A 23,281-nucleotide genomic window follows, 5' to 3' on the forward strand; every position below is an offset into this window, starting at 1 on the left:
GGGGGGTTCCTTGCCTTTTGGGAGGTCTGAGGTCTTCTGCCAGCGTTCAGTAGGTGCTCGGTAGGAGTTGTTTCACGCGTAGATGTATTTCTGGTGTATCTGTGGAGAGGAAGGTGATCTCCGCGTCTTACTCTTCCGCCATCTTCCCGGAAGTCTCCCAGAGTTTAACCTTTAAAGTACTTATATTAGCTAAAGTAAGGTAGAAGACTCGTATCACTTTTATTCACCTTTTTTGTATGCTTTTGTGGTTTTTGTTTGTTGTTTTCGGAGAAAAGCAACATGGTGGAACAGAAAGCATCAAGATGTACAATCACACTAACTTGGGTTTGAATCATGACTTTACTATTTAATAGCTGTATGACCTTGAGCAATTACTTATCTTGTCTGAACCTCAATTTTTTCATCTATTAAAGGGAATAATATTTGCCTCTCAGGGCTGTTGTAAGAATTAGCTCTAGTTCTGTATATTTCTTGGCACATTCAGAGCAGATGATCACTAAATGGTAGCTGCAGCTGCTATGATTAAAGCTGTTCTACAGCCAGAAAGACAGGGGGTTTACATCAACTCAAGCCTCTTTCTCATGGCTGTAAGAAACCGCAGACGCTCCTGGACTTGTATGAGAAAATGTAATTAAGACAAAAACTTTATTTTCATTTCAGCCATTCTTCAGATCTCTCAAAATCCTGATGAATCCTCTCCTTAGGATTATAAATAGGAATCGAAAAGGCAAACACACATTTTATGCTAACACCAAACTTAAAACCTTAAATTCTAGGTTCACGAAATGTTCCTTATCTTTTACCCAATTTTTGATGTCAGAGAGAGTGACAAGATGCTATGTGTACATCCTTAAAAAGGAAGTGTTGTGTGGGAAAAGAGGATGGAATAGTGGACAGATTTTGGACAGAACACTGAGTTTTGAATTGTGGTTCCAACAGTATCACTTAACAGCTGTCTGACCCTTGACACACTGTTTCACAGCAATGAGCTTCTGTTTTTCTCCTGCCCTGCCTACCATATGGAGCTATTTTGAAAATTAAGAGAAATAAAGGATATAATGGTACTTCTGGAAACTGAAGTCCAACAGAAAAATGAGATGCTATTTTGCACAATTTTTTTATTCACAGGCTCCAGTGCTGTGTGAACCTTGATTTTATTCCTAGTTCCATTCCTTACTAATACTGTAACCATGGGAACATTATAGAATCTGTCTAAGCTGATTTCTGTATTTAAATTGGCATATCAGTGTTTACCATATAGGATTGTTAGGATCAAATGAAATACTTATGCTTGGGACACATTGTAAGTACTCAATAAATGGTAGATATGTTGCTGTTATCAATGATGTTATTTAGCACCTGGCCCAAGGGCAGAATGCCCTGACCAAAAATAGGAGTTGGAAAGAAGTTTAGGACCAATATGGGATCCTGACATTCAGTTGAAATCAGTTGACCTTTTTTGAGTGTCTCTATGTAGGCACTGCAGAATTTTTAAATGTCAGTATCTGCTACTTCTTATAATTGGAGTAGGGAGGGGGACGATGATAATGATGATTAGGAGGAAGAGGATAAAGCTTGCTGGATATTATTATGTGCCAGGCACTGTACTAAGTACTTTACAGAAATTAATCCATCTTATTCTCACATCAATCCTATGAGATAGGAACTATTGATATTATCAATCTTATTCTTCAGATGAGGAGACTGGGACACAGAGAGGTTAAGTAACTTAATCAAGTCCTAAGCTAATAATGATCAGAGTTGGAACGTTTACTCAGAAGTCTGATTCTAGAACTCATGCTTTGTCTACTATGAATGAGAGAAAAGAAGTACATAAATGTTGTACAAAACTTTATCACATTATGTAAAAATATAGAAAAAAATGTTCAAAATCCAGGGGAAAGTTCCAGCAGACTTCAGATATTTATGCAGCAATGAAAATGTGCTCAGCTGTGACTTCAAAGGCCATGCTTCTAGCCACTATAGCATGCCATCTCCCTATTTGGCAAAATCTTATTGAAGGGGTGTGAAATTGAGAAAATAAGCCAAAAAATTCACCATGCCATACCCTTTAATCATCTTGCTATGTGTTAAAAATAATAATAAACCTACATGTTTACAATAATAATATATTAAATCTGTATTTCTATAGTCAATTGGGAGGCATTATGATTAAACCTAGAGTTGTTGACAGGTCATCACTCACCAGCTCTGCTTGTCTTTCAGCAACCACTAAATATTGATGCATAGACACTTTAGTCCACCCCCTTAATTTCACAAATGGGGTCATTAAAACTTAACTCAATAAATTGTCCAAGATGAGATAGCTAGTTAGTGGCAGAGCTGGAACTAGAGCACATTTCCTAAACCCAAGTCCCATATTTTCCAAGTTTAATTCAACAAATATTTACTGAGCAATAATAATTATATTGTGAGGCAATGACAAGGAGGGTGTGAGTTTACAAATAAAAGATGGTCCTTGCTCTTCAGAAGCTTATAATCTAGTAGGAAAGGCAAACATGCCCACATATAATTATAAAACTCACCATAATGGAATGACTTCAATAGCAGGGAAGATCCCACATGCTGTCACTGTATGTCTCCCTTTCATCACTCAGCACACTTGTTTATTCAAGGAGTTCTGCCCTGCTAAATTGTTAGCTATAGTTCGCTAATTTATCCCTAGCATAGTTCCCGGTACAGCATAGGAACTCAATAAATATTTATTGAACAAAGTGAAAAGACACAAGAGCAAAATAATGTGGAATCACAGAGGAAGGGATGATTAATTAAATGTGAATTTGAAATGTACAGGCCAGAGCAAAGCCAATTAGGTAAAACTTTACTGAAATGTCAGGTCTCTAAGGAGAGGAGATCATTGAGCTGGAAGAGGGCCTGTCATTTCTATTAATCCATACCCCTGCCTTTAGGCCAATCCACAGATAAATTACCTCTGACAAGTCAGAATCTGGTTTATTTTTAACTGAGAAGTTTTGTGTATTTTTTTAACCTTTTGATAAATTTAGAAAATATCTATTACAAATCATTCATCAGAAAAATAAGAGCATGTAAAACTTAGACCAAAGAAAGGCTGATTCCAGTTTATCATTCTTTCTCAAATTCCGAGTGTCACAGCCCCCAAAATCTAGGTAGATTGCTTCAAGGGGATCTCAGTGGTATGTGTCAGACTGTCCCACAGTCAGAGGAAGGTCCATTTTATATTTGTTCCAGTTTGATTCTGTGCATAGCATCATTCAACCTGACTCTTGTGTCTTATCTTTTCTGAGATTTATTTCCTCAGTTTGTGACTGCTTCCTCCCTCCTTTGCTTTCTTCTTTTTGCCCTTCCTTCGTTCGTTCCTTCCTTCCTCCCTCCCTTCCTTCTTCCTCCCCTTCCTCTCTCTCTCTCTTTTCCAGTCATGAATCAATACCCTAATATTAGTTTTGCACATTTTATTTTTCATACATTTCCTCTCTCATGAAACTCAGCACAGGGGATGGCACATGCCTGTGCCCTGCCTAGGAACTCCACACTCTCCCACACTACTTTGCCTGCTCCTAGAAACCAGGAAAGAGTCAGTAGAGCATCTAGCATTGGAAGAATGAGACCAGCACTTGGAAATAACACAGTCAGAATGTTAAACATGTTAGACTCCCAAGAGTCTGATCAAAAGCCAAGATTCCCCCCCACCCATTTAAATCAATATACTTTATTTAAATTGACTTTCAAGTTTATTAAGGCTTGGACAAGAGCACATTGTTGTCTTATATGCAATAAGCTCAGTGATAAGTGCTGTAGTTACTGTATTAAGAACTAAAGAAGGTAAAGACAAGAGTATAAAAAATAACTATGAGTACAAAAATATGTTAATGGATACACACTACAAAAAGATGTAATTTGTGACATTGATGACAAAGTGTGGGAGAGAAGTAAAAATGTATTTATATACACTTGAAGTTAAATTGTTATCAGCTTATCAGGTTAAAATAGATTGTTATAACTGTAAGATATTTTATGTAAGCCACATGGTAACCACAGGGAAAATACCTATAGAAGATACACAAAAGAAAATGAGAAAGGAATCAACTCATGTCACTACAAAAAGAAAAAAAAGTAAATGAAACACAAAGGAAGATAGCAAGAGTAGAAAAGAGGTACAAGAAAGCTACAAGACAGACAGAAAACAATGAACAAAATGACAATAGTTAGTCCTTCCCTATCAATAATTACTTTAAATGTAAATGGGTTAAACTTCACAGTCCAAAGACATAGAGTGGCTGAAAAAAAAAGATTAAACTATGTACTGTCTATAAGAGAGTCACTTTAGACTTAAGAACACATATGGGCTGAAAGTAAAAGGATGGAAAAAGATATTCCAGGCAAATGGTAACCAAAAGCAAGTAGGGGTAACCATACTTATATCAGACAAAATAGACTAAGTCAGAAACTGTCAAGAGAGACATTATATATTCATAAAAGGGTCAATTCACCAAGAAGATATAACAAAGTGTTGAATATCTCATGTGATTTATTGAATACTGTACTGAACGTGAAAAACAGAATGGTTGTATGGGTACAGAATGTTTGTAAGTGTATTAGTTATTTACCCTTGTGATCACACGACTGACTGGGAGCTGTGGATTGCTCCTGTTTCCAAGTATCATACTGCATATCACTAGCCTGTGAAAAGATCAAAAATCAAAATTTGAAGTACAGTTCCTACTAATGTGTATCACTTTCACATCATAGTAAAGTAGAAAAATTATAAATTGAACCATTGCAAGTCAGAGATAGTCTGTATATGAAGCAAACATTGACAGAACTGAAGGGAGAAATGAACAGCAACACAGTACTAGATGATTTCAACACCCCACTTTCAACAACAGATAGAACACCCAGACGGAAGATCAATAAGGAAACAGAGGAGTCAAACAATAGTACAGTTCAAAAGAACCTAACAAACATATACAGAGCATGCCACCCAATAGCAGCAGGATAGACATTCTTCTCAAGTGTTAAAGGACCATTCTACAGGATAGATCACATGCTAGGTTACAAAATAAGGCTTAGCAGTTTTAAGAAGATGGAAATCATACCAAGTATATTTCCAAACACATGCAATGAAACTAAAAATCAGTGGCAGAAGGAAAACTAGAAAATTCACAAATATTTGGAAATTAAACAATACATTCTTGAACAATCAGTGGATCAAAGAACAAAGCAAATGAGAAATTTAAAAATATCTTGAGAAACAAAAACAAAACACAACATACCAAAACTTGTGGAATGAGGCAAATGCAGTACTAAGAGGGTAGTTTATAGTGGTAAATGACTATATTTAAATAAGAGAAAAGGTCTGACATAAACAACCTAACTTTACACCTCAAGGAACTAGAAAAAGAAGAACAAACTAAATCCAAAGTTAGCAGAAGGAAGAAAATAGTTAAGATTAGGACAGAAGTAAATGAAGTAGAGAATAGAGAAACAATAGAAAAAACCAACAAAATTAAGACCTATTTTTAAAAAGATAAACAAAATTGACAAACTTTAGCTACATTAACTAAGGAAAAAAGAAAAGACTCAAATGAATAAAATAAAGAATGAAAGAGGAGAGTTACATTTGATGCCGCAGAAATTAAAAGGATTGAGACTACTATGTACAATTATATACCAACAAATTGGATGACTTAGAAGAAATGGGTAAATTCTTAGAATTTACCTACAAAGACCTACAACCTACAAAGACTGAATCATGAAGAAATAAAAAATCGGAACAGACCTATAAATAGTAAGGAGATTAAATCAATAATCAAAAACCTTCCAAAATGAAAAAGCTCAGGACCAGATGGCTTCACTGGTGATATCTACCAAACATTTAACAGGAAAAAATGCCAATCCTTCTCAAACTCTTCCAAAAAATTGAAAATTCAGAAATACTTCTCATAAGCCCACATTAATATGATACCAAAGCCAGGAAAAGACACAACAAAAACACTTCGGGCCAATATTCCTAATGAATGAATGCAAAATCCTTCACAAAATAGCAAACTGAATTCAACAACACATTAAAAAGATCACACACCATGGCCAAGTGTGATTTATCCTTGGATGCAAAGATGGTTCAACCTATGAAAAACAATCAATGTGATCACATCAGCAGAACAAATGATAAACATCAGTGATCATCTCAACAGATGCAGAGACACACTGACAGATCTCAACATTCTTTCATGATAAAAATACTCAACAAACTAGGAGGAGAGGGAAATGACTTTAACCTAATAAAGGTCATAGATGAAATGTCTATAGCTAACATCATACTCAATGGTGAAAAACTGAAAGCTTTTCTCTAGGATCAGGAACAAGGTAAAGATGCCCACTGTCACCATTTCTATTCAATGTTGTATTGCAAGTTCTAACCAGAGCAATTAGTCAAGGAAAACAAATAAACCTCTTACAAATCAGAAAGGGAGAAGTAAAATTATCTCTGTTCACAGAAAACATTATTTCATGTTTAAAAAGCCCTAAAGATTCCACACATACATGCACACACACACACACGAAAATACTGTTAGAACTAATAAATGAATTCAGCAAAGTTGCAGTATGCAAAATCAATATACAAAAGTTAGTTGTCTTTCTACATACTAACAATGAACAATTTCAATAGAAAATTAAGAAAACAAACTCGTTTACAATAACAACAAAAAGAACAAAATAGGAATAAACTTAACCAAGGGAGTGAAAGACCTGTACACTGTAAGCTACAAAACATTGATGAAAGACATGAAAAAGAGACACAAATGTTCAAAGATTGGAAGACAACATTTTAAAATATACGACTCAAAGCAATCTACAGATTCAGTGTGATCCCTGCAAATGTCCCAATGGCATTCTTTACAGAAATAGAAAAAAAAAATCCTAAAATTGTTGTGGAAACACAAAACACTCCAGATAGATAAAACGATTTTGAGAAGGGAAGATGAAGCTCACATCTGTTAGTATGACCAATATCAAAAACAATGACACAGCAACAAAACCTAGAAAATGTATTAGTGAGAATGTGGAGAAAATGGGAACCCTGTGCACTATTGGTGGTAAGTGGGAATGTAAAATGGCTCAGCTGCTGAGGAAAACAGTATGGAGGTTCCTGAAAAAATTAAAAATAAAAGTACCATACGACCCAGCAAACCTACTTCTGGGTATTTATCCAGATGAATTGAAATTGGGATCTTAAGGAGATATTTGCACTACTGTGTTCACTGAGGCATTATTCACATTAGCCAAGAGGTGGAAGCAGCCTAATTCTCCACTGACGGATTAACAGATAAAGAAAATGTAGTATATACATACAGTGGAATATTATTCAGCCGTAGAAAGAGGAAATCCAGTCATGTGCTATAATATGGATAAACCTTGAGGACATTATATGAAATGAAATAAGCTAGTCACAGAAAGACAAATACTTCATGATTCCATTTATACTATATGAGGTATGCAGAAGTAGTGAAATTCATAAAAGCAGGAAGTAGAGTGGTGGTTGGCAGGAGCTGGGAGGAGGGAAATGAAGAATCACTGTGCATGGGAATAGAATTCTAGAATAGAATTTTAGTCCTGCAAGATGGAACAGTTCTAGAGATCTGCTATGCAACATTGTGCTTTATAGTCAACAATATTGTACTGTACACTCAAACCTTCATTTAGAGGGTAGATCTATTATTATGTGTTTTTTCACCACAATTTTTTAAAAGGAACTAAAGGGGATGACTATTATGGATAATAATGCTGTTTAATATTTTAACTTTCTAACTTGGTGGAGAGGAAGAGGAGATATCATCGTGCCTTTCTGCTCCCTAATACATACTTGTAATATACTGTGAAATCAGTATACCTTTTGGACTATATCATTTTAAGAGGAACGTGACTTTGGTGGCTGAAGTTTGGGATTCTCTCCCTGCTTTACCACTGACTGGCCTCTGACTTGGGGAACCACTCCCCATTTTGTCCCATCTAGCTATAAAGGGAGAACAGTCTGAAAACACAGCTGTCAGGAAGAGCAGCTTTTATGAATGAAGATCTGGCTAAAATAAACAGCAGCCATTTCTATGTTTTAGTATTATAAGACCACTAGCAAACTTCTTCAAAAAGATAAATTCATACACTTGCACCACTCAGCCACTGAAATGTTTCACATAATGACCTTAAGAACACATTGCTATTTTGTGTTTAAATTCAAAATGCTTATTTGTTCATTTTACACTAAGATGTAGAACATGGACCCAGATACCTATGTTGGAATAACCACTGAAGAACACTTTTATCTTCTTTCTTGCTTAATTTATTTTAATAAACACTAAACGCCTTTTGTGCTTGGTTCAGAGGATGCAACTGCAAAAAAAAGAGCCATCTCCCTTCCTTAATGGCTGTTACTTACATTCTGTTTGAGGAGAATGGCACAAAACAAGTAATAGTGCAATTCTTGTTTTAATTGCAGTTGTCATAAATTATAATAGAGGAGCACAGGTGCTAAATGAGTGCTTAATGGGAGGATGACTTAATCTGTTCTGGAAGGGGGTGGGGCAGTGTCCAGGGAATGCTCTCTTAAAAGGTGACATTTGAGTTGAGCTCTGGAATGCAGGGAGAACTCCAGAATTTCTGAATAGAAGAGGCTTTGGGTTGGCAATCTGGTAGGAAGTAAGCTCTGGTAGACTTGTTTTGGAGCTGTGTTTCATAATGAGCCCACTCTTTTTAGATTGTATTCTGTGTTTCCTTGAGATGGCTTCTTGGAGGTTGTATCTTGATGCACCCTACAGAAGGGTGAGTAGAAATGAATTATGTGGAGGTGTGAAGAGGGAAAGAGAACACGATAGTTGGAGGGTTAAACAAGTTGGAGGGTTAAACAAGGTGTGAAGAGGGAAAGAGAACACGATAGTTGGAGGATAGTGAGGGATGGGTGAGACTGGGGAAAGCAGTAGAGGCTGGGTCGCACAGGGCAGGATTAAGGACCACGCAAGCCACTTTAAAGATTGTATTCTCTGTAGGGATAAAGATTCCCAGAAAACGAGACTTTATTCACAGTTATCAAGCAGGGTAGAACCTAATCAGATTCTCACTTTAGAAGAAGTCACTCTGGCCACTACCTGAGCATGAATTGGAGTAAAGGTGGTGCCAGAGGCCAGTTACGAAGCTGTTTCACAAGCTTTACAGAGAAGTGAACGGTAGCTTAGACTAGGATGGTCATCATGGTGATTGAGAGGAATAGACAAAAGTAGAAGATACTTAACAGACAAATACTGTAGAGTATAACTGAATATGCCAGGTGGATCTGGAAAGAGTCACAGGAGACGTGACATTACTTTAATCTGGAAGGCTGAGAACAACTTTCTTGTAATACTGTGGTTCATCATTTAGGTTAAATTGTTAAAATATGTAAATTATAAATGATTATTACCTTTTATCAATATTCCTTTCAGATTCTCTAAGAAATGTCATATAACCTGTGTTCTTATTTCTCTAATAGTGTTACAAAGTTGGTTAGAATAGAATAAATATGCATTTCCTGAAAACCATTTGACAGTGGCCTTTTCAATTCAGATTAATCCCCTCCCCACCAGCATCCACCCAAATCCAAGTATATTAGTGAGAATTTGGGACCTTTAAAAATTTTTTTCTACTCCCTGTTAAATCCTCTGTCCAAGTTAAATCTCTATAGCAATAGGGATGTGTCCTTGCACACTGTTAATTCATGCTTACTTTTGCCTCATAAGATTTATGATTAAACTGATATAAGTATTTTGGAAATAATTTTAGAACCTAAATTACCTTAACTATTCTGGTTCTCTCTTATTTTAGAAGGTAATTGTGCTTAGTTCTGGAGATTGCCTAGGCTGAAGGTTTTAGATGTACAAGAATATTAATTTGTTAGCATTTGTAACATCTCTAGTCTTTGCGGTCACAGGAATTCACTGTACATACTTTTCAAATCAAGAGAAATTGTGTCTAATACTTTATACCATTTTATGATTATTTAACACATTACTTGGGGCTGCTAAAGGGCTTTTCTGCTACCCAGCCATCCTTTAGCAAGCACTTAGCTCTTCTTTCGTAATTAATATTTTCATTTCTCATATGCATAGAGTGCCTGCAGGAAATTTTATCTGGAAAAGAATCTGCATAGTGTTTTAGTGCAGTACAATTTATTTAGCAATTCATCTTTGATATTTATTTTTTATTAAACAAATTAAGCCAGGATTTTAGTTTTAAGCCCTTGCTTCAAAATGGGATCATATGAAATCATGTGTGTGAAACTTTTGAAAATGGTAAAGCACTATAGAATTTAAAGAATCTTTCATTCAATAAAAACAAATTTTAAATAAAATAAAATAAACAAAAACCTTCTAGTGTTTGTTCTGTGGAGGCACTACCAGGTCAAAGAGAGGTCAATAAGACGTATCTCATCTAGGCATTGCTCTGTGCGCCATATGCCCATGTTAAATCACAATGATAAGTAAGATGTGGACTTGTGCACCACTAATTCTCGTTTTGCCAGACTTTCATGTCATCCTATGGTCATTACAGTTGACCAATTACAGTTGATCGAATTGAATTATCTTTAATTAGTAGGTCTGTTTCATAGTACAGTGGGCTAGCTGGACATATTTATCTGTTTTAAGTGGTCTGTCCACAGACTTGGAAAGCCAAACGTCATTTTTGAAAAGGAAAAACTAACTGGGGGGGAGGGGGAGAGAGGAGGCTAGGATTATTTTATACGTGTTAAAGGGAAAGTACAATTTCAATAGTTTTGAAGCACGTTTAACAAAAGTTTGCTGTGGTCTTTAAGATCTTTGGAGGAAAGTCACATTAGTTAGGCAATATGTAATATTTATTTTTCTATATAGAATTGACATGCAAAGGTTATTAAAACAGCAATTCTCTTGTCTTTGTGATGGGAAGAAATAGCTGATTCCAAAGAACTCATTCATAACAGATTTAGGTCCCTATGAAGATTTATAATATCTTTGAGTAGTGCCCAGCCAGGAACTTTTCTGTCTTGTTGCAAGCTGCACACGCCATTACAAAATTATAACAAATTCACATTGACTCCTGCACAGATTGATTCTTATACTTGAGAGGCAAATGGATGAGAACAGGGCATGTATTCCCTGAAGATTCAATGGGCCTCTGAGCAATGAAATCTGCCTGAAAAACTGGAGAAGCATCTATGGTTAGATAAGATTGGAGAGAGCCAAACTTATCACTTCCTTACATTCTCATTTGGAGGGTGGTGGATTGCCATCTCACATCAAGTCCTACTGTACAGCCATGCATCATGGCGACACCAGATAAATATGAAGTTCTCTAGGGCGTTATTTGACCCAGAAGGTCATTCAGCCATTAGCCCTTGATTCAGCATAAAAAAATGAAGCGGGGCGAGGGAGGGAGGAAGAAGAAGAGAAAAAGAAAGGGAGAGAATTTTCTGCTCCTTTTCTCACTGCGTATCACATGATGATCTATTTGCCTCAATTTTATGTTTGTAAGTATTGATAGTGATTCCTTGTTCCTCTTTCAGAAAGAAATACCATTAATGCCATTGTTATACCTACCCAACAGTTCAAGTCTTCACGTTTTTGTGGCAAATTTCCTTAATATCTCAAAATCAACAGTAAAGCCAACCTTAGAAAAATAGTTTGTTTCTGGAGCACTGCTGAATCAAATATTATTTTCTAAAAATGTTAGTCAACTCCGTCATTCTTCTACTCTTTCCTTCTATTAGACATCCACCCAAATATCTATTCATCTGTCCAAAAATGTATTTATCATAAGCCTGCTATGATGTGCTGGGCAGGCAGTGGGCTAGGAGCTTGGGAAAAAATAGTCAATAACAGACCCAGGCCTGCCCTCTGAACTGACACATATGGGTCATTATTATTTAGCAAAGGTGTTTTGAATGCTTACCGTGCCAGGCAAGGTACTTATACCAACCCCTTGCACAGAATTTGGGAAACGTCTCTTTCATGCAGATACACGAAAAGAGAAATTCCTGCCCCTTCCTTTCAGGACTTTTATATATAACAATGATTTATCCAGGGAGTCCTAGTGTTGAATTGTAGGATATGTTGTAATCATGGCTTTTGAAACAAGAACCTTGTCGACTCAGATAGAAATGAGGTCTACACTGCCCCAGCACCTGGTTAGTCCACTGCGAAAGTGGGTCTGATAGCACCTGACTGTCTATAACTAGAATAACTATATCATGGGATTATATCACACTTGTTTGGTGCTGCATAGGTGGCGCTGTGCTCCCCAATCAAACCAAAATTATTTCCTTAGGGATATGTGATAGGGATAGGCATTTTGGCAAGAGATACGGAAAGTTTCAAACAGAATAAAAATTCTAAGTGCTGTAGTAATTAGCCTTTCCCTTTCCTGAAAATACTATGCATGGCTTCTGCAAACATACTAAAATTTAAAATTTAAAACAATCATGTCCTCTTTGGAAGGCAATTGCTTTAAATTGGATAGATTTCACTCATTTTTTAGTGAAAGAATTTGAAAATTCTGTCTTTGGAAACCAAAATACTGGATGGCAGAATTAGATGTCTTTCACTTTAAAATGCAGACTCTCTCTGTGGTGAATGTATTTGTTGTGGTAAAGTATTTGAAAGGAAATCCTCAGAATAATTTGGGGTAAGGAAAAACACTGTGTCAAAATAAGCCAACCCATCCGTTTGGAACTTTGGGAATTGCTTTACTTTTGAATCAGAAAGAATTAATAATTGTTCATAGCATAAATAATATATGTTTGGACTATAATATATAATCATGTTCTAAAACACACTTCCAAATTTGAAAGCACTCTGGTATAATGCTGTGATCTAAGTGATTTTTCTGAATGAATCAATATTCTTTAGAGTTAATACTGATCCTCTTATTTCGTTACCTCATGATTTGGTCTGTGTCTTGGCAAACCTCTCTCTAAATAAGTGATTCCTGTAAATGTTGGAAATTGTTTCACAGGTTAACCTCCCCATCGTTTTACATTGCTTACGCTATATGGTTTCAGCCTAGATATATTCTTTCTGGAAAGAAGGGTCCTGCTAGTCCGATAAGAAGCGTTCTTTCCTGAGGTCTGTATTTTGCGTGGGGATCAGCTGGAGAGGGAAAAGCCAGAATGCCAAATTGCGAAGAGTATGCTTTACTGTGGGGCTCCATCCAAAAAGGGTTTGTAACAGTGTACAGTCCTGTAGCCCAGCTGTGTGGAGCATTGATTGCTTCTGCCTAGAGCAGGGATACTGTCAAGTTGCTCTGTGAGTTGAGTCATCTATTGACAAAGAGCTACCAGCCCGCAGATAATGCTGTGCGGAGCTGCTCCCACGATGCGCTGCTATAGCAGCTGTCAAAGATACTGAGGGAACCACGGGAGAAAAAAAAAAAAAAAAAAAAAGACTTTTACAACTGCCTGGAAGAAAGGGGTGTGAGGGAGGAGACATTCCTGTGCAGAGCTGACCAAAGGCAAGAGTAGGCATCAGTGCAGTATGAATGCATACCTCACCAAGCAACACAGCTGCAGCCGGGGGTCCGATGGGATGGATGCCGGCAGGAGCGCACCCACACTGCTCAGGGATGCCCACTGCGCTTGTGGCTGGCAGAGGAGTCCTCAGGGGCTCGGGTACAGTTCTCAGACTATGCCCTCCTCGGGACCTGGGGGCCCAGCTTCAAACAGGACCAAGCTGGTCACTTTGTGGGACAGTGTGCGGAAAAGCTCCCACAAGACGAGCACCAAGGGCAAAGGGACTTGTGGGGAGCATTGTGCCTGCCCACATGGCTGGTTCAGCCCAGCACAGGTGAGCCTTTTCCTTGTGACTTTCCCGTGAGTATTGGAAGAAACTGAGAGCACGCTGGGGAAGGCTAGCAGTTTGGAAACTTTTCTGGGTGCTCCTTGCTGACTGGGTACGCATGTTTGGTAAATGGTAGGCCAAGAAATCCTGTAATTTTCACAGGTGTTTGTGGGCTCACACCTCTGTGTGGCCTGTGAAAGTCAAGGGATGCTGTGCTCAGTTTCTTTCAGTGACTTTTCCCCAAATTCAACTTCTCTAGTCCTCAGATGATTTTACTATTCTGCATCATAGACTTTAGCAGCACTATTACTTCTAATCATTGTTAACTTTTTCTATTCTGCCTAGCCTAGGGTTTTGTCTTGTTTTAAGGAAGAAAGAGAAAATGAACTTTAATCAGATACTTTCCATCTCTTTAAAGATAAAAAAACATTCATTTCTTCAGCTATGGAAAGCAGCGATTTAAAGTATCCTATTCTAATTTTACTCTTATAATGCTGTATACCTTTTCAGTGATGGAGAAGAAAATGTGTTTGTACTAAATAATTCATTTTATAAACAAAAGGAATACAATTGGAAGCAAGCTAGACAATTACACTCAGAATAAAATAATGAAACATTTCATTTATTCATAGAAGCAAAAAGGTTATTTATATTAAAAAGTATAACTCGTATTCCCCTGTAACATATTTCTGAAGCAGATGTGCAGAGTCCCTTAATTTGATTCCTAGCTTATTCTTGCCCCAAACTACTAGCATTGTACCAGAAACGAAATTGGCTCATTTTTTCCTGTCTCCATCCAGAAGAGGGAAAACAACTTCCTGTAAATGCTATAAAATATAAATAAAAGGCACCTGTAATCATTGTCATAAATATAGAACTCTGTTCATAAAAATTCACTGAAAAGAGAAAAATCTGTGTTTGCAGAAAAAAATCCTCTCTTGATTTTAATATGATTTTAGCATAATTAAGAAGTGGGTATTGATCATGAGTAAAACGTTATGATCTGAGAGGTGTAGAGAACATTCCAATTTTAATATTAGTTTTTTTTAAGTACTTGTAAGTATATATCACTAGATCTTAATGCTACATATACATAGCCTTATATGTGGCTTCTGATGCATTAATATCATGCATTTCAGCATCTTGATTTAAATCAAGAATATATTGTCATTTTAGAATTAAACTAGTTCACCTTGAAATGGAGCCTGATGTTTGGAAACTCAGTTATTTTTTAAAGTTAACATGAATTCCAAACTGAATAAACAGTCAACAATTATGAAGTCCCTGTTCTTTAACAAACACATGTGTTTAAATGTCTTTAGCCTATATCTCTTTATTGATTATGTTAAATTCTCAAGGCTTACATAGGCAGAGAAGGCAAACACATCTAGCTTATGGATTTTGCACAGAGTAGAATATGCAAACATGCTTTATTTTTACAATTCTTTTTATCTAAGATGTAATAAACTTTTCATCATTGCTCAAACCAAAATCTCTAATACTATATTATAATAACTATGCTCAAAAAATCTTGGTACATTTTTCATCAACCAAGGGAAACTTTTCCCTTCCTTGGTTTTTAACAAAGTCAGCCTCCTACTTGCTTAAATTTATAGCCATTTAATGCTTTAAAGATTGAAATAGACTCTGCACTGATAATTAAAGATCCAGTGACATATGAGAAGGCAATAAAATGAGGCAGCCACCATCTCCCGTTATTCTTTTGTATACACATTTCTCTACATTTTTCTCTCTTATTCACATGTCCTTTATTACTTGCTAAGAACAGTTACTCCCCAAATAATGGAGAACCGATACCACATCTTTTAGGATCTTCAGTGTTGTGACACTCTTCCATCAACTGACTTTTCTACCCTTTTACCATCTTAGTCCTAAAAATGTGCTATACTAGATTGATCAATCTCTCTTCATTCCACTCCCGTGCCCTTTCAAATATATTATGTCGAATAATTTTTAATATGTCTGTATATGCACATGTGCATATATATATTTAAATATCTCTATATAGAGATATATATTTAAATATATTAATATAGAGATATATATTTAAATATCGCTATAATATCTACTTTCATGTATTAACACATTTTCATGTGTATATAATTATACATATATATATACGTATACACATATAAAAATTAAAGTTCTATATTATTCTTTTCTCTCCTAGAAATTACTAGCTGTTCTTGTAATGTTTTTCTCTATATAAAGTATATTGCCTTTACTTCTGATAGGTACTCGAAAATGCTGCTCTATGTATATATATATCTGTATTCATTTACATATACATCTATAAAATATGTCTAATATTTGAAATATACAGATGTGTATGTATTATATGCCCATGTAAACTATCACAGAAACAAGAGTGTGTGTGTATCAATATGTGTCCATTAACACTAAGTCTGTTTTGAGAATTTTTGGATACCATTTTTATCCCTTAAATTAACTAAAGATACCCTGTGAATATTGTAAAATAAAAGGTAGAGGCTAATGATAGTAAACATTAGACTCCTTGATAAAGCAGAAAGAAGGAAAGTGCGTGTTTTAGAGTTGCCTAGGGACCCATATGTGGTACAGAACGTGCCTGAGGGCTATTAAGTGTCTGGGAGCTGGGATCTTGCCCTTGGAGATAGTTGCTGTGTTACGTGGAAATCAGCAGTGTGATTTCCGGCTGCTATAATACAGGGCCATGGTAATGACTTGAGTTCCTCCCAAGGCTCTTTGCCAAACTCCTGTTATTTGGGGGTGCTGTGTACTAACAGGACTTTGTCATTATGTTATTCCTCAGCAGGAATAAAAAACAGCTCCTGTCCCTTCTCAAATAAGTTTTCATTCCATTTGGATCTGTAGAATTAATATAACCATAATAATAGGTAAGAAAATGGAAAATTATAGTGTCCAGAAGTGAGTTCTAGAATGCACATCCAAGATAATAGTATCGGCCTTGGGGAAAAAAAAAAACAAAAAAAACATGTCCATCGCTGCTTATGCAGCATTTCTGCCCAGTGCAGACTGGTCTGGGGAGGCAGCACAGACAGTGAAGACTCAGAGACCAGGGTTCTATGCATTTGTTCTTTATTCATTCATTCATTCATTCTTCATTTCTTTATTCAACTATCATTTCCTGAGTACCTACTATGTGCCACTCTGTCAGGCCCTGTGGATATAATAGGAAACAAAGTAGATACCACCTCTACCATTATGGAGCTTACGACCTACAATAGTATACAATACTTAGCAAATATATCACTATATACACAGAATAATAGCGTCATAAATCAAAATTTGGAAGTGAAACAAAGTTCCACGGAGTGCTGCAAATTCCATAGTAAATGTGTATTCAGGATACAAAGGGACTACAAAGGAGAAAGACAAAAATATCCTTTTTTTTTTTTTTTAAGAAAAGATACTGTATCTCCTTATGCCTACATTTCCTGTTTTGTAAAATTAGGATAAAAATAGTACTTAACTCATAGGCTTATGGTGAGGAGTGATTAACATAATACATATAAAGCAGTTAGCACAGTGCTTACATATAGTAGAGACTCAATAAATATTTGTGGAATGAATGAATCATAAATCCACAATAAAAGTTGGCTTCTATTAACCTATTCCTTAATTCACTATAACTGTTTTTTTCTGGGAAGAGAAGAGAGGTGAATTAGTGAAGACTTCATAGAGGTAGTGATACTTGGATGGAACTGAATTGAATCTTGAAAAAATGTGTGTTTATCAAGTCGGCAGAGAGAGAGAGGCTTTGGGGGCAAAAATAACAGAAACAGTTGTAACACCCTGGTGTCTGTGTAGAACTGCTCTTAGTTCCGTCTGCCCACGGAGAGATGGGCAGGGGATGGGTCACAGAAAGCCTGGTGGGCCTTGGTGAGGACTCTGCTGAGTCAGCAGCATTGAGCCACCATAGGATTCAAGAGTTCTGCCACACTCTGTGTTAGGCTTCATGGTTAAGGAACCCTTCTAGGCCTCAGTTTCTCTGTTTCTAAGAAAACTGATTTTCCTAAATGAACCTCTGTATCCCTTCCAAAACTAATATTCTGTGGCTCTGTCACCTGACATCCATTAATGAATGAGACACACTTTGGAAAGGATTTATGCTTTAGAGCCAGATAATCCAAAGTTTGAACTTACTAGCTCTGTGTGATCTCACTTGCTTAACCTCTTTAAGACTCATCTGCCCCTCTGTAAAACTTAGAATGTTATAATCATGTTGCAGAAAAGTGTAATAAGAATTGAAAGTACTCCATCTAAAGAGCCAAGCGTGGCGCTTAGAACACAGGAATTGTCCAATTTAAAAAATGGTATTTATGATGACTAGTGATATCCAAATTATGTTTTTTAACCTGAAGAACATATCATCCATCGAATTAATTATCAGTATTGTGGTCCTTTATTAGAGTTTCTAGTCTGTCCACTGAATTTTTTGATGCCTCGCTTATAGTGATGAAGGTTAGGCCAGGCAACTGTTCAGAAACACTTGACACAGTACCACGTTATGATGGGGTGTCATTTTGTCCTTCAGGGTTCTCAGAGGTTTACAATGGTGTACATGTAAAGTACATGTAAAGTCATGTAAAATAGACTTGTTTTGATAAACTAGCATTTTCATAAGCTTGCATTCAGAGGTGGGTGATGTTAGGTTTTCTCAGTACATACTGCTAGAAAAACTACATTTGAAGTATTTAGCCAAACTGTGTAAATCTTCCCTAACAGTCCCTCTACAGCTCCTCCAGAAATAGCAGTTTACAGGAACTTGAGTGCAGAGGATTTTTTAGTCCAAGAAGTAGGGTTGCCCTAGGCTGAAATCTCAGGCTCAGCTTTTGTCTGGTTAGAAAGATCTGACAGTTTGTTTTAACTCTGTGGCTGCTTCTACTGATTCCTTCCATAGAGGGTCCCTTACTAAGGAAGAATAAGACTTTTTAGTCTCTGGGAAAACACCAGCAGCCTCCAAGCAAGGGAAGAAACATAAGAGAATAAGAGGTATCACAGAAGGAATAAAAGCACTGAGCATGCCTTGGGCAGATCTGAAGCCAGTCAGTCAGCAGCACTCCTGGCACCCCTGCTACTGGATGCTGACATCAGCAGAGCCTTCTCTCTAGGGCAGGGCAGGAGAGACAAAGTACAGAGGGTGGAAGAGAAAAGACCAAAGGTGACGGTATTTATCGAATACTCTCAACACCCCCAATGTGTAAAGCCCTGTGCTAGGGTCTTTACATTAATCATCACTTGGAATTCTTCCAACAACAGTAAAAGAGTGATTATATGATTCCCATTTTTCAGATATGGCAACTGAGGCTAAGAGTAACTTGCTCACGAGGGCACAACTGATAAAGGCAGAACTAGTTTCAAATAAAGTTCTATCGGACTCAAGCTTTCCACCTCATCTTACAGAAAGGCCTGTTTGAGGTACACTGGAAGGGAGAATACCCTCAGAGACCTCTTTAATTCTTTAATTTAACAGGAAATTTCCTTAAGGAATTGGAGTGTTTTACATGGTTGGGAGGACTGACACCTCCTAGCAGAATCCCAGATTTCCCCATTCTACTTTGTTTTCTGGTCTCAGGAACCCTGAGTTGGTTGAGCCCTTAAAGAGCCCTTTACTCTGTGATCGAGGTTAAGAACTACGCTGATCTGAAGCAGTGGAGTAGATTGCCACAGCACTGATACCAGAATAAGATACCTGCTCTTAGAAAGACCCCATCATCTGTAGTTATTTGCCAATTGGATTTAATCTTGGCAATATTTATGGTAAGGAATCAGGAACCATGTATTTTAAACTTAATATAAGTACAAAATAAAAGTACATGTAGAGTTTGTCTTTCATAAGTCCGACAACATCATCTCACATTGCTGAACGAATGTGAATCTCAAATGCATTGTCTACCTACCTATGCATCTGTTATGCCAAGAATCAAATACCTCCCTTTAATACCACCATCTCCATTGGCCATCTTCTTAGTTTTGGGGTTTTCTTTTTTATATTGTTTGATCTGTTACAAATGTAGCATCACCTGATTTTATTCTCCATTCTCTACTTTCATTCCTTTAATTTCCCAAAGGCATAGATAGGTAGATAGATAGACAGATATTTTATAATTATGTCAGAGCTGGATGGGAATTTAGAGGTCGTCTAGTGTATTTTCCAAAGAACGTGAAGCCTAGAAAAGTTAAAAAGACTTGCTCAAGGTCATTCAGTTTGTGGCAGAATTGGCCAGTGTCGTTGAACTCAGAATTCTTTTTACTGTTTCAGGCAGCTTTCCCTCTCTTACCTTTATGTGCTCCGCTTCACAAAGCGTAATTACTGACAAGAAAATTATTAAGCATGCAATTTGTTGATAATGCAATGTTGGGCATTATACAAAGAATTACATGAACCTAATTTCTACATTCTTATAATTCAGACCAGCAGTCCCCAAGAAGATAAGGAGAGAGACGAGCCATTAGAAATCATTTTACAAACGCATGGAGGGACTTATGTATTGATAATGTCTGGGAGGTGATACTGGCATTAGGAGAAGGGGGCCAGGGATGCTAAATGCACTATAATGTGCAGAGCAGTCCTGAAGAATAAAGAATGACTCCATTAATGCACAATTTTTAACATTTCACTTCATATTCATGAAGTTTTTTTTTTTATTTTTAATTTTCTAAACCTAAAATCAAATTCAGTTTTATAAACAAAGTATTTTCTGCAAGGATTTAATAATCATTTAATATTCTAGAAATGTAACTCCTGTGTAAATCAAGGGATCATTGTACTTTGTTCTGTTAGGAATTTTATCAGGAATTGGTTCCCAGTTTGGAAAATCCCTATCTTGAGCAATATTGCTGATCCTGGTATTTATGTCATCGATACACCTCTCCTGTATCAGTTTACATTTGTAAATGTCACCTGCAAATACGTAATTGAAGAGACTTGAGGTCCTTTTAATAGACATAGAACCAAACATTTTAAATTGGTAACAGCACTTGAAATACAAATAGTTCACCAAATTTCAATAAGATTGTTTTAAAAAATATTTTCTTTGATTGCCATACCTTATATTTATTTTTAAAATGTTATCACACTATAAGAAATCTATTTTGTGAAAATTATGTGAAATTATTTATTTTAGAGTTTTCTGTTGTTTTCAGTATTACTCTGATATTTCTCCAAAGATCATCTATACTCAGTTTCCCTGTAGGCTCTTAGGTGGCTGGGGTTCTCTAGTCCTCATTTTTTATCAAAGGACAGAGTCCCAAGATCTATTGAAGCACTGGAAGTCAAATCAAGTGTCTATCTTTACATGAGGGGTAATTCCAAATAGGGATAGAGAGGTGATGATGATAGATAGATAGATAGATAGATAGATAGATAGATAGATAGATAGATAGATAGATAAAGTTCCTCACCGGTCTGCCCCATATAAAGCAGAGAATTATTTTGACACTAAGTTATAAGTAATTATTTTGGCACTAAGTTATAAGTGTATTTGCAAAAATATGACACTTTTACTTTCTCCACTTTATCAGCAATCTTGTTAGATTATATTTCAACTAAAGTATTTCCTTTGCTCTCTTATTATATACAAATGAACCATTATTACTTCTTCCAACACTAATTTTCATATGTGTCTACTCTTCATATGCCTACTCTTGCTCTTTTCCTGTGTTTCTTGCAGATGTGATATCTGGTCTCTTTATTCCATTTAAATCTAAATTTATTCATTATAAGTACACGTAAACATGTGACTACTTTATTACATTTTCTAGTATAGTTGGGCTCACAGATTGCCATATTGAAAACATACTATCTTAACATAAAGTACTTTCTTTTTATTTCTTTTACTTCAGTTAAGGCATTATTTAAAAATGTGTAGGCAGTTGTATTATCCATGAATTTCATTTCAGATGGAGAAAAGAGGGTATTACAAAACATGTATTATAAAATGGAAAGGCTGGGTAGAATTGAGAACACTGGTTAGATATTTGAAATTGTTATATGTATTGTTATGTGTGTGTATTTAGCTTGCCTTCTAACTAGACCAGGAGTCAGCAAAGTATAGCCTACAGGTCAAATCCAACTTGCTACCTGTTTTGGTATAGCCTCAGAGCCAACAATTTTTAAAAATATTTTTGATCGTTGAAGAAAATAAGAATAATAATATTTAATATAATTTTGTGAAAAATTATATGAAATCCCAATTATACTATTTATAAAGAAAGCTTTATTGGAGCACAGCCATGCTCATTTGTTTACACATTATCTATGGCTATTTTGGTACTGCAATTGCAAAGTTGAGCAGTTGTAATACAGACTGTAGGGCCAGAGAGTCCTAAAATATTTTCTATCTGGCTCTTTATAGAAAAAGTTTGCCAACCTCTGCACTAGACTCTCAGCTTTCTAGTTCCTTCTGATGGAATGTCCCATTCTGCGTAACAAAGCCTATATGTTACTTAAAAGTCTGGTTTAAGCATCCTCCTCTCTAATCCTTTCCAGTCCGTTTTAGCTCCTAAAACCTCTACTTAATGTGGTATCCTGCACAATTAGCACATTACCTGGCATTGTGGTTAGTTGTTTCCTTCTCGGTCTCCTGATTAGAGAGTGAAAGATTCCTCATATGCCTAACTCATAGTCACCAGCTGTCCATTCATCTCTTCGTGACAATTTTGTAGTATCACTATTCTGTTTTTGGACCCTGACTTCTCAGCTGCATTGGTGGCTGTGGAGAAGAAAGACTATGTCTTGTCTACCTTTATGTCTAGCTGGGCACCATGCACAATTCACCTATCACATTGTATCACAGTTATGAATAAGTATCTATCTGCTTCTCTAAGCCAAATTCAATTAGAGCACAATCTGTTTATTTACCCTTGTTCTCCCAGTAACCCAGCATGTAGCAATCAGTCAACTAGGTGTTGTTGATTTCTGAATGAATATTAACACGGGATCTTGTACGTAAAGGTACTTAAGTTTCAAATTTGATTTATTATTATTATTACTCATTATACAAGTGCCATAAGATCAAGAGTAACATCTTCTGTCCTTAAAGTAGCTCTATTTAATAACAAAGAGATTGTAATAAAAAGTTGTTAGCACAGATTTATTGCTTTGCATATTTGTCTTGTTTTTAGTTTGACTCAGATTCTTCTTTTTGGTGGTGCTGTTAAAATATAGGAATCACTGTTCAGAAATTATATTCTGCATTCAAGTGGGTCATGCTGTTCAGTGATGGAAGGTACTGAACTGCACTTTGAGCGGACAATCAGAAAAAGAAAATCTGATTCTACACAGTTTCTTTGCCTAATTTAGGAGTCACTTGCTCTCTAGAAGGTTGAAATAATGTCGTGAACTATTACTTTATAATTAGTTTCTGTACAGTCTATTGTAGATTACATGACCTTTTTTCTCCATCATTTTCGTCATT

General features: G+C 36.3%; 1 protein-coding gene across 6 annotated transcripts in view; it reads left to right on the forward strand.

Moving 5' to 3' along the window:
- DLG2 (discs large MAGUK scaffold protein 2) overlaps positions 1–23,281 on the forward strand; it is a gene marked incomplete at its 5' end in the record, with an annotated part of 938,475 nt that overhangs the window by 113,922 nt on the left and 801,272 nt on the right. For 5 of the 6 annotated variants that reach the window (XM_082659629.1, XM_082659630.1, XM_082659631.1 and 2 more), the window contains one exon: positions 13,366–13,844. The exons of the other annotated variant lie outside the window; for it this stretch is intronic. In XM_082659629.1, coding sequence (XP_082515755.1) covers positions 13,536–13,844 — 309 coding nt within the window. Of the gene's footprint in view, positions 1–13,365; positions 13,845–23,281 lie in introns of those variants that run through there. 6 annotated transcript variants of the gene reach the window in all.

Source organism: Grampus griseus (genome assembly GCF_964374135.1).
Source record: "Grampus griseus genome assembly, chromosome: 8".
Taxonomy (NCBI): domain Eukaryota; kingdom Metazoa; phylum Chordata; class Mammalia; order Artiodactyla; family Delphinidae; genus Grampus; species Grampus griseus.